Source organism: Centruroides sculpturatus, unplaced genomic scaffold, assembly GCF_000671375.1.
Source record: "Centruroides sculpturatus isolate CEXI.00-Female unplaced genomic scaffold, Cexi_2.0 scaffold1272, whole genome shotgun sequence".
Lineage (NCBI taxonomy): Eukaryota > Metazoa > Arthropoda > Arachnida > Scorpiones > Buthidae > Centruroides > Centruroides sculpturatus.
This window is the reverse complement of record NW_019385535.1, coordinates 36,506-48,405: the sequence shown is the minus strand read 5'-3', so window position 1 is coordinate 48,405 and position 11,900 is coordinate 36,506. Positions and strand designations below refer to the sequence as shown.

The 11,900-nt window shown below is 33.1% G+C and overlaps 4 protein-coding genes across 4 annotated transcripts; 1 reads left to right on the top strand and 3 right to left on the bottom strand.

The window, feature by feature from the left end:
* Nucleotides 1-1,645: 1,645 nt before the first annotated feature.
* Nucleotides 1,646-2,188, bottom strand: LOC111639918. The gene has a single exon (XM_023385875.1). The coding sequence runs from the start codon at nucleotides 2,186-2,188 to the stop codon at nucleotides 1,646-1,648; it is 543 nt and encodes a 180-aa protein (XP_023241643.1).
* Nucleotides 2,189-3,798: 1,610 nt separating this feature from the next.
* LOC111639917 (proteasome inhibitor PI31 subunit-like) lies at nucleotides 3,799-4,341 on the bottom strand. The gene has a single exon (XM_023385874.1). It carries the CDS (start codon nucleotides 4,339-4,341, stop codon nucleotides 3,799-3,801), a length of 543 nt encoding a protein of 180 aa, XP_023241642.1.
* Nucleotides 4,342-5,453: 1,112 nt separating this feature from the next.
* LOC111639911 (cholinesterase-like) lies at nucleotides 5,454-8,779 on the bottom strand. Its single transcript, XM_023385868.1, has 3 exons — nucleotides 8,650-8,779; nucleotides 6,179-7,653; nucleotides 5,454-5,748 (listed from the first exon to the last, which is right to left on the bottom strand). Exons 2-3 carry the CDS (start codon nucleotides 7,645-7,647, stop codon nucleotides 5,598-5,600), a joined length of 1,620 nt encoding a protein of 539 aa, XP_023241636.1. The 5' UTR covers nucleotides 7,648-7,653; nucleotides 8,650-8,779; the 3' UTR covers nucleotides 5,454-5,597.
* Nucleotides 8,780-10,431: 1,652 nt separating this feature from the next.
* Nucleotides 10,432-11,214, top strand: LOC111639912 (colipase-like). The gene is made up of 3 exons (XM_023385869.1): nucleotides 10,432-10,712; nucleotides 10,858-11,044; nucleotides 11,113-11,214. The coding sequence occupies exons 1-3, from the start codon at nucleotides 10,599-10,601 to the stop codon at nucleotides 11,157-11,159; spliced, it is 348 nt and encodes a 115-aa protein (XP_023241637.1). The 5' UTR covers nucleotides 10,432-10,598; the 3' UTR covers nucleotides 11,160-11,214.
* Nucleotides 11,215-11,900: the final 686 nt, after the last annotated feature.

Sequence of the window (11,900 nt, the reverse complement as noted above, 5' to 3'; positions counted from 1 at the left end):
CATTTTGGAAAGAAATCCAGAAAATTCTGAATAAATTTCATTAACAATTAAATTTTTTAAAAAATTATTCTACCAATCGCATTGTTTTATTAGTGTCGATGTACATACGTCAGCAACTGAGACCCCTGGCAATTTTTAATAAGAATCTTTCAAAATAACAAGAAATTTTATTTCTTAATTTAAAAAAGAACTTAAATAATTGTATAGAAGTGTTAATTGGACTATTTTTATTTTTATTTTTTAATTTCACTTTCCTCCCATTACTGTATAGCAACACGGGAAAGTATTGTAATCGTCTCAGTTTCTGGCTGTTATAACACAGGTTAATTCCCGATTGTTACGACAAATATTATAATCCTGTTACATTTGACCCTCTGGATTTTTAAAATCTCCATGTTTTGAGACCCTTGAAACCAAAAACACATAAAAAAAACTGACTATTCTATGTGTGTGTGTGTGTGTGTGTGTGTTTCGTTTAATAACTCAGGATTAAAGATTAAATTAAGATAGGAAATTTAGTACGGTAACTTGTATATAAAGGACATCGATGGTATTAAATTTTGGTGGTTAAAGGTCGAATCAGTGGGGAAATACACGGGTTTGTTTATTTATTTTGTTTCTATACCTCAAAGGACACGTGGGCGATTCCTGCTGGACGGGATATTTATAGGGAAACTGGTTCCTATTTAGGTGTTAGAAACGTGTAGAAACTTTGAAAAACACGTGGCTAGCCTGTTAGTCGAGATCGAACCCACGACTCGTGTGTGTTTAGTAGTTTTTACACGTACCATTATTTGGTAGAGGGGAAGGACCTGTTATATGTTATACTCAGGACCACAACAAATCTAACAAAATGATAACTCAGTTTTCGTGATTATTATATGAATCTTCCTCTTTTAATTTATCTTCAGAATTGAAAAATATTTAAATTAATTCCCAGAATTTTGGATATTTTGAGTAATTATTCACATTTCGTGTTTATACCCTTTAATAATAACAATCTTCCTTCCTTGTACTAGTAAAAATAGAAAATTTGTGAGTAGAACTCAAGAACCGTGTTAAATTATGGGGTTTTGTTACATTCTTTTCCATATGTTTCCGTATAACACGAAGAAATCAAAATTTTAATTAAAAACAGTAAAATTAAATATTTAATTAAATCCGTTTCGATCAGTTTTCAGGTCTCCATCTTAATTTATTTGCAAGCTTCATACAGATACAAAAAAAAATATATTGGTGGAGAAATCCTAAAGAAGGATGCCATTAGGTATGCCCATAATTAAAATTAATCTAGGAATTCATTAAGAATTTTATAAGAGGTAGAACCTGTAGTTTTAGAAATATTAATATTGTACCATCTTTAAAACAATGGCTCTCAACCCATATTCATAAACTTCTCGTAGACCTACTCATAACCTGCTAATCTTTATGAATCATCTGAACATTCTTATATGAAGAACTATGGATCTTCAATCTTACATTTTGCTTACGAGTATAAAGACATCTTTGAAGTACTCAGAGTGCCACCAATGGCTCAAAGGTTAAAACCATAAATACCTTACAAGCATAACTGATTATTGTTTATTATAAATTTTGATAGTATTGTACAGAAAAAAGTTTAGAAGATGAAACTAATTAATATTAATCACTCATTAGGAAAGATTTCTTTGAGAACCATCTTCTTCTTCTTTGGTGTAGTTGCAGCGGCTCTTTCTGCCTGTTCTTTAGCATAATCTTTATCCCTTTTATTACGGACTCCAGTTCTTATCACGTTTCTCATCTTTTCTTCGAAACTTCTCATATTTTTGTTGTAAGCTAACAAATATTCTTTCCAACAATCTCCTGCATATTCTTCTGTTACAAACGTATTAACGTAGATATCTTCTGTATCTGGATCGGCCCAAGAAACAAACAGATATTTGCAGCTTTCGTTATTAGACACGTGCAGCAGGTATCGATCCTCATATTTGTCCACGTATCTTATACGATAATGCAATCGATTCGAATTCCAACCTTCTGGCAAACGACCCGATTCTATCTGTTCGCATTGGGAAGACCATTCCGCTCCGATACCCACTAGACGCATGTTCATGGATAGGGCAACGCAATGCATGTAGAGTACCAGAGCATCCTCGGGACATGTGAGTTCATCTTTCGTCACTTCAAAAAGATTTCTCAGATATTCCATACTGGTTGCTACTCGATTTTCGTTGCTCTATTATTGTCTTAATAATGCTTTCGATGTATTGTTTCTTCTGTTTCATTATTGCAACAGCATGAATGCCAATCTCATTGAAACGAAAAGGTAATTTGTGATATGTGAAACAACTGGAGTGTGTTTCTTTAAATTTTCATGATTTCTGATTCGTGGTAAAGTCATGTCATTCCTCTGTAGGAGGGAGATTATTCTAAATAAAACGAGATTACAATTTTGAAATGGGTACTTTTTATTGGCGTCAGGAGACATTTCTGTTTCTCAAAATAAAAAACCAGGTGAAAGGAAAACGAAATGGAAAAAAAAGTGATTCTGAATACTTAAATACAGGATTATGGAGAAAGGTGCCCATGATTTCAATGTCAAACAACTTGGGAAACGATCTCTTTGTTATATGTTGTATTAAATTGTGTGAAAACATTAGTAGTTTGTTTCGGGCCACTGAATGACTTCCCCGTTTACATTTTCAATATTCGAAATGCAATCAACCATGATTTCCGGAGAAAGCCCTATTTTTTGCCATCAAGATGCCCTATCTGGTTCCTTTACACTTTTTCTTTCGGGATTAAATTCGGGATATAATCATCGCAGAGAAAATTTGTAACAAACTGGTTCCTATTTAGGTGTTAGAAACGTGGAGAAAATCCGGGAAACACGTGGCTAGCCTGTTGGTGGAGATCGAACCCACGACTCGTGCGTGTTTGGTAGTTTTTAATGTACCATTATTTGGTAGACGGGAAGGACCTGTTATATGTTATAACTCAGGACCACAACAAATCTAACAAAATGATAACTCAGTTTTCGTGATTATTATATTAATCTTCCTCTTTTAATTTATCTTTAGAATTAAAAATATCTAAATTAATTCCCAGAATTTTAGGTACTTTGAGTAATTATTCACACTTCGTGTTTATACCCTTACCCTTTAATAATAACAATCTTCCTTCCTTGTACTAGTAAAAATAGAAAATTTGTGAGTAGAACTCAAGAACCGTGTTAAATTATGGGGTTTTGTTACATTCTTTTCCATATGTTTCCGTATAACACGAAGAAATCAAAATTTTAATTAAAAACAGTAAAATTAAATATTTAATTAAATCCGTTTCGATCAGTTTTCAGGTCTCCATCTTAATTTATTTGCAAGCTTCATACAGATACAAAAAAAAATATATTGGTGGAGAAATCCTAAAGAAGGATGCCATTAGGTATGCCCATAATTAAAATTAATCTAGGAATTCATTAAGAATTTTATAAGAGGTAGAACCTGTAGTTTTAGAAATATTAATATTGTACCATCTTTAAAACAATGGCTCTCAACCCATATTCATAAACTTCTCGTAGACCTACTCATAACCTGCTAATCTTTATGAATCATCTGAACATTCTTATATGAAGAACTATGGATCTTCAATCTTACATTTTGCTTACGAGTATAAAGACATCTTTGAAGTACTCAGAGTGCCACCAATGGCTCAAAGGTTAAAACCATAAATACCTTACAAGCATAACTGATTATTGTTTATTATAAATTTTGATAGTATTGTACAGAAAAAAGTTTAGAAGATGAAACTAATTAATATTAATCACTCATTAGGAAAGATTTCTTTGAGAACCATCTTCTTCTTCTTTGGTGTAGTTGCAGCGGCTCTTTCTGCCTGTTCTTTAGCATAATCTTTATCCCTTTTATTACGGACTCCAGTTCTTATCACGTTTCTCATCTTTTCTTCGAAACTTCTCATATTTTCGTTGTAAGCTAACAAATATTCTTTCCAACAATCTCCTGCATATTCTTCTGTTACAAAGGTATTAACGTTGACATTTTCTGTATCTGGATCGGTCCAAGAGACAAAAAGATATCTGCAGCTTTCGTTATTCGACACGTGCAGCAGGTATCGATCCTCATATTTGTCCACGTATCTTATGCGATAATGTGATCGATTCGAATTCCAACCTTCTGGCAAACGACCCGATTCTATCTGTTCGCATTGGGAAGACCATTCCGCTCCGATACCCACTAGACGCATGTTCATGGATAGGGCAACGCAATGCATGTAGAGTACCAGAGCATCCTCGGGACATGTGAGTTCATCTTTCGTCACTTCAAAAAGATTTCTCAGATATTCCATACTGGTTGCTACTCGATTTTCGTTGCTCTATTATTGTCTTAATAATGCTTTCGATGTATTGTTTCTTCTGTTTCATTATTGCAACAACATGAATGCAAATCTCGTTGAAACGAAAAGGTAATTTGTGATGTGTGAAACAACTGGAGTGTGTTTCTTCAGATTTTCATGATTTCTTATTCGTGGTAAAGTCACGTCATTCCTCCGTAGGAGGAAGATTTTTCTAAATAAAACGAGATTACAATTTTGAAATGGGTACTTTTTATTGGCGTCAAGAGATGTTTTTGTTTCCCAAAATAAAAAAAAAATCAGCTGAAAGGAAAACGAAATGGAAAGAAAAGTAATTCTGAACACTTAAATACAGAATTATGGGAAAAGGTGCCCATGATTTTAATGTCAAACAACTTGGGAAACGATCTCTTTGTTATATATTGTATTAAATTGTGTGAAAACATTAGCAGCTTTCTTTCGGGCCACTGAATGACTTCCCCGTTTAGAGTTTGAATATTGGGGCGCACTCAACCATGATTTCCGGAGAAAGCCCTATTTTTTGCCATCAAGATGCCCTATCTGGTTCTTTTACACTTTTTCTTTCGGGATTAAATTTAGGATATAATCCTCGCAGAGAAAATTCGTAACTGAGAATGCATCTGACAGAGAGACATCGAGCTTACCCGAACACAGATACGCTCGATGTTTTTATAGCAACGAGAGGCGCTTACGTTGAAACACATTATAATATGAAACTAGATAGAGATTTTGTATGCATTTTATACATAAAAAATTCTGTTTTTAATTAAATGCGTTAAAGTTTTTTAAACATGAAATGTCGAACACGTTTTTTGGTGACTTGTAAAATCAGAAAATATCTATTCTTGTTTATAATAAAATACAAATTGCTCGATGTTTGTATCAACTTGTTGCGTATAAGGCTCTACTTATTTCTGAGTATAAATAGATACTGACCCTGTGTTTCAGTTTCTCGTGTTTTTATCCTGAAAAATAGAATAAAATTTTAAACACAACCATTTTATAGATCTTGTAATACAATATAACAAATTTATTTATCAATATATACAAATTATTCTTTAAAAAAAGATAACTTGAGACCAGTCACTATTTAAACCCATTGCTACATGAAATACCCCGTCTCCATTACGTATTAATTAACCAAATGTGATACCTTCTGTCATGCCCCGTGTTTACTTGATTAATTTAAGTGAATAGCCACGTTCAACGTTAATTATTTTTCTTCAAAATTAGTTATATTCATAGAATTTCTGCCAAAATCTGCACTTTTCATTTGTTGCTTTTCCCAGATGAAAGTTTCCTAGAGTTAACGACAGACTGTTTCTTTCTTCCTCGTCAAATGTCTTCCATTCGAATTCCATTCCGTTGTAACAAGGTTTCCTGAAAAAGTACAAAATAAGGCTAAATTAACACTAAGAAAATCGTAAGAATCTCTAACTTTAGTTTCTTAGAAGATCAAGTTTTCCTACAAAAGGCAGACACTGTAAGAAAACACTTGTGGCGAGTGCATGCAAATAGGATTAGACATACTAACACGCATTGGAAAAGCACTCTTCTATACGTGTACAGTTAAATTCTGTCCGCACAGATCATATTCTTGACGTATAAGCGACTGAATAACGAGTGAACTTTGTTGTGACAAATAAAAAATGAATTCCATGTATTTCAAATATTTAGTTATATTTCTGTATAAGTTCAAAAATTTTAAAATATTGGCTGCGAAATATTAGAGATTATAGAATTATTTATTTTAAATTCAACGTTATAGAATTACTATTGTGGTTATTTATTTATTCATTTATGGACTTACCCTGTTTTGGCGAAAGAAGTCCACAGTTCAATTATTTTCTTGCTAAATTGTAATTCTTCTGAAGTAAAGTCGTCCTTTCTTACGAAAGGCATTCCAAACACGAAGTAAACATCTTCAAAATGAGTTACTCCTACCCATTTCTTCGTTCCCGATTTAATTCGAGTGTGATTGAAGGTGTAATGGAAGACTTTCCTGTTGAATCTCGACAGTTTCTCTGTCAGATGCAATATAGGACAAGAAAATGTTCCGTCTCCTATAGCTTTCGTGAACTGTTTCAGGTTAGTAAAGGAAGAATCTTCTTCGGATACGTTTCCTAAATATTCTTCAACAATGCGATCGAGACGTTCACCATTTATATCGTAGAATTTACCTAAAAATGATTTAACTTCCGATTTTGACATAACGGGATTCTCTTCATTCAATACCTCTGGCTTAAATAGAAATGTAGTAAATGAACCTTCGTCCTTATTTTCTCCTATCAAAACATCTACGTCGTGAAATTTGCCAACATCAATATTATGAAATGGATCCTCGGGAAGATATGGAGGTCCTTTTTCTGGAACGAAACTTGCACCTCTCTGTGTGTTTAGTACATATTTCTTTTCGATGGCTGCAATATCAAAAGGGTCTACATCCTTCATGCAGTTTAACACGTTGATCCCAGTACAACCTAATTCTTTAGCGAATTTGAGAGTCAGTTCTATGTTCTTTTTAGGTTCTACTATAAACTTGTCGTGATAATTGCTACCACTTTGCATGATTGCTCGCTTGAATAACCCCTTTGTCATTGGTGAGATTAGATGATGCCCAACTGACATGGATCCTGCACTTTCACCAAATATCGTTATCAAATCTTTATCACCACCGAAATTTTCTATATTTCGATGAACCCATTTTAACGCCATCACTTGATCCAACATTCCCATATTTCTACCCGCGCCTTCCTGATCGAAATTTGCATAACCAAATGCTCCAACACGGTAATTGAATGAGACAACGATAACATTTCCCACCGCTGCCAAAATCGAGCCATCATAAATATCCACATTTGAGCTGCCACTAAAAAATGCACCACCGTAAATCCAAACCATGGTAGCAAATGGTTCACAATACGGCTTAGACGCTGGAACCCACAAATTGATCCGAAGACAGTCTTCGCTAATGTCTTTTGGATCACGTCTCGGCCATTCTTCAAAGGGATAGAAGAAATCTTGTGTGCACGCGGGTGGTTTCCGTGTTGCATTATAAACAGAATTCCAAGCTCTCACTTGTCGAGGTTCCTGAAATCTTAAATTTCCAACTGGAGGAGTTGCGTATGGTATACCTAAGTAAGCATGAACATATTTATCCCCAACTTTTAATACTTTGCCCGAAACTTTCCCTAAGATGGGAGAATTGTGTGCTTTTTGCATGCATTGAAACAAAAGAAAAATTCCAAATGCAATCTTTATTAGTGCCGACGACTTCATCTGTAACTATGAAAAATAATTAAATTACATTTTTATTTTAAACAATATAAAAATAATACAGTAGAGCCTCGAAAACTCGGCCTAATGTGGACCGAATGGTGGCCGAGTTTGTGAAAATGCCGGGTTATCGGGAATGGGGTTAAAAAAGGATAAGTATGCGTGTTTCCTCAGAAAATACTGTACTGTACTTGTATGTATTGTTTGCTTGACTTGTATACAACAGAGAATAACCTGCCCAAATATCCTTAAACAAAGGAAATGTACGTACTTTATGAAGACATAGAGCCTTTACTACATGAAAATGAAAATTAATGAATACACTGTGTACAGTAATTTACCAGATAAGACAGACCTCAGAAAAATACTTTATGATGCATAAAGCTGTCTATGATGAAGATTAATTATCTAAGGGTATTTTTGCCCTGCCAGGGTGTGGCCGAATTATCCGGAGTGCCGGGTTATCGAGTGCCGAGTTTTCGAGGCTTTACTGTATTAGATTACTAATGTATAATTAAAAATCTATAATATGCATAATGATTATCATAAAAAGTCATATATACATTGCATTTCCGGGTAGCAACGTTCACTTAAATTTCTACTCTATAAATTCTCCAGCAACTTCACATTGACTGTGTTTACTCAGCAGCATATTTTAACATACAAAAGAATGCTGTAAAGATCAACATAAGTTTCAAGTTTCCAGATCAATAGGACAGAGTATGCAGTAATACCCTGCTTTACAACACTCACCTTTTATTTTGCTGTAAATTTTCTATAAAGACCGTAACGAATGTTGTGTTTTTATTGCTCATCTCGGTGTGTATTAAATATTATATTTTTAGAAATGAAACCTTAAATTAGTTACTGTGTCTAAGGTCATTGTGATAACTCGTTTTACGACGACTTTCAAGAATTAATTCACTCAAGAAAATTAAATTTATATTATTTTATATCATATCTTAATATATAACTCTTATAACAATATGCAAGGTATTAACTCACCTTAACAGTTGTATATCGAAGTGACTTCGACTGTTACACTTAACTTTCCTTGAACAATTTCCTTATTACGTTTCATAATATAACTTATATGTTTATACATCTGTTACTTGTCATCTTTATTTAGTTATTTACTTCTTTATTTACGAGTAATTTACAAAATTCCAGCCTTACAACTATGAAACATACGATTAATGATTTGTTTTCTATATTATATAACAATTTTTATGTTATTTTTAATGGTAACAGGAAGTTTTAGCAAGAAATTACAGCTGCAGGGGATAGAAACAAACAAATTAATTTTTAAAAATTGTAATGATATATTTCTAAGAATTTTTGGTCTGTAACTAAACAACTCTGAGGAGAATTGTACTTTTATTTTTATAGATTTTATAAATATGGCGGCTCGTGCCTTTAAGAAACTTCATAACGATTCACTCCATTAAAAATATAAATTTATAATACATTTATTAAGTAGGACAAGGACGGAAGTCAATCAAAATTAATTTAAATATTTAAATGTTAAGGATTGGATGGACGAGGTGAGGTAATCAACGTATAATCAACGTATACATCTATATTTGGGAGGAGTATTCTTCCTCAAAAGGAAGAATACTCCTCCCAAATGTACCTCTAGTTAAGTGATAGACACGTGGCGAATTCGTCACTCAACAGTATAAAGGTTAAACTCTTCTATTCTTCCCAGTCTAGAAGGATATTTGGCAGTCAAAATGCCACTAAATCTGTTGAAATTTAGAGACAAGTGGAAGATATTACGTAAAAAATTAGTGTCGAAACTCATTACTACGGAACTTACGGCGATTTCGATTTTAATCCCTGTGATATATGATAATTGATATTTATGTGGCACTTAAAAAGCGTGGTTTGTCTAGGACAGGTTGCAAATTTTGTTGCCTTAAAAGATCTTATCACACTGAGGGCGAGAAGCATCACGCAAGAACGGCAATTAAGACACTCTTCATCACCAGAAGTTTGTTGCTTGCAGTGCCAAAAGAACAACAGAGGTGAGTTTTGGTACTAAATTTTGACAGAAATGTCGTCGGAACGTCATCATACCAGAGTTCGTCGCAATTATACCGCTAAATATCTAAATAAAGTGTCGATAAGAGTACATTCATTTACGATCACCAGGTGTCCTTCAAAGGGGTAATTTTCACTAAAGCAATATACGCCATTCCCTATTGACATTTATAAATACAATAGAATGTCACTTTGTTCCTATCGTACATCTCACTAGAGATGCGTATAATTGCGCCATCTGACAAGGAGAAAAACAATTATTTAGTATTTTTTTTTTCTATTTGTCGAAACCGTGTCTTTGTTCTATTTCCTTTTCTTCCAGCTCACAATGAAGTTATTTAATAGTGTATAATTTTACATTCAGTTACCAATACTCAGCTCGGGGTTTACATCACTTTTCTGTTTTACGAATAATTACAACAAGTGAAGACAACAGAAGGATGGACAACGAAACAATGGATAAGAAAACAATAGAATAACGCGAATTGTCAGATTTATACGCTCATTCCTCACTTCTTTAGATAATTTAAATAACAGTATGCAAATTTGACGAATATCCTGTGTTTATTTCTTCGACTTTATATAAACTATATTTATTATTAGTTTCTAAAAGTAGTGTGTAAACATTAGGCAATGCTTTCAAAACAGATTTTATATTAATAACACGTAAAGTACCTCTATTCCGAGTGACGCATTGCAATGACGGATGTAGTAACTATATTTACACAAATTGAAAACATTGACTCACCTAAGAAAAATATACAAAGTTCGTTTTATCGAACAATTACTATACAATATGCCTGTAATCTAAAGATTGACGTCATACAGTAACCTCTTTCTTAGACTGCGACGTAATTTGAGAATAAATACCTACTGGCTTTCGCCTGTCTCGCAGTTTCTTGTCAGCAAACATGGCGAATTCGTTCCGTGTATTAATAGTTATTCTGTGTTTGGTTAATGCTGTGTTAACTCAGGATGGTTATATGGAACAGCGTATGATCAACTCGCTCACCGATGAGATCATCGTAAGTTAATGTATTTGTATATCCATTTTTATGTGTTACATATTACATGTTACGCTTCAATATATTATATAGATATTGTCACGTACTGTATTTCGATATGTAGAGGCAAGTTGTTTACTATTTTATGTATTTCTTTTCTTTTCAGCCATACAAACACGGTTTATCGAATGGAGAATATTGCATCAACAGTGCAGAATGTTTGAGTGGGTGTTGCTTGAAGACTGACAACAGTAGAAAATGTTCACCCAAATCATTGAAGGGGGAAATGTGTAGTAATTCGGTGTTAAAGGGAGAGATATACAGGAGTTTTTGCCCATGTATATCGGGAAAAAGTAAGAAATTTTGTTCGATTTTTGCGCTAAAATATGTATAACAATCTAAAATTGTTCATCTATTTCAGATGCGTGTAGTAATGTTAAAGGTAGGAACGGCATCTGTTATTTCTGAATGCACCTCATCTGTTCTTCTGTCATATAGATTAATAAAGTGATTTAGTTTTATATATTTAGTGTATTTATGTACACTGTGTTCTCTACGTGCACATAAACGTAAACTGTTACTATACAATTTGTATTGACACACATGTATAGCACACGCATGAATTTGCAACATTAAGTAACCAGTAAATATAACAATATAAAATATATAATTAGATCAAATACATACACAATATTAGGTTATAAACGGCGTAAAAATCTCTCGATAATATACAATTCTTTCTGAAATATAAAACAATAGGACCTCGTTTAATACTAAAGTCACCTTCGATCTTGTTGTTATTTCTCCAGCTGTCAACAAATATGGCGTCATGTTACTCACCCCGAAAGCTCTCTTTGTAATTAAATTTTCCCAGTTATAATTAAGGAGATTATAATTTTATATAAATAATTACGACCGACTTCTTCACCGATAAACATTTTTCTAATATACGATTCTTGGGTATTGAATTCTGCAATTGTTATATGACACAATTAAGAAGACAAATTCGTTGAAAGATGCCTATGACTGTAGTTAAATCAATTTTTTATTGTTTAATTCTTTATTGCAGAATATTCGACATTTCAATGTTGTTTACTGAGTAAAATACTGAAAATTAGATCGAGTGAGTAATATGTATCAAATATATAATAATAATAAAGAAAACTGTGATATGTTTTAAAAAATTTTTATTATTGTAAAAATCGTTTG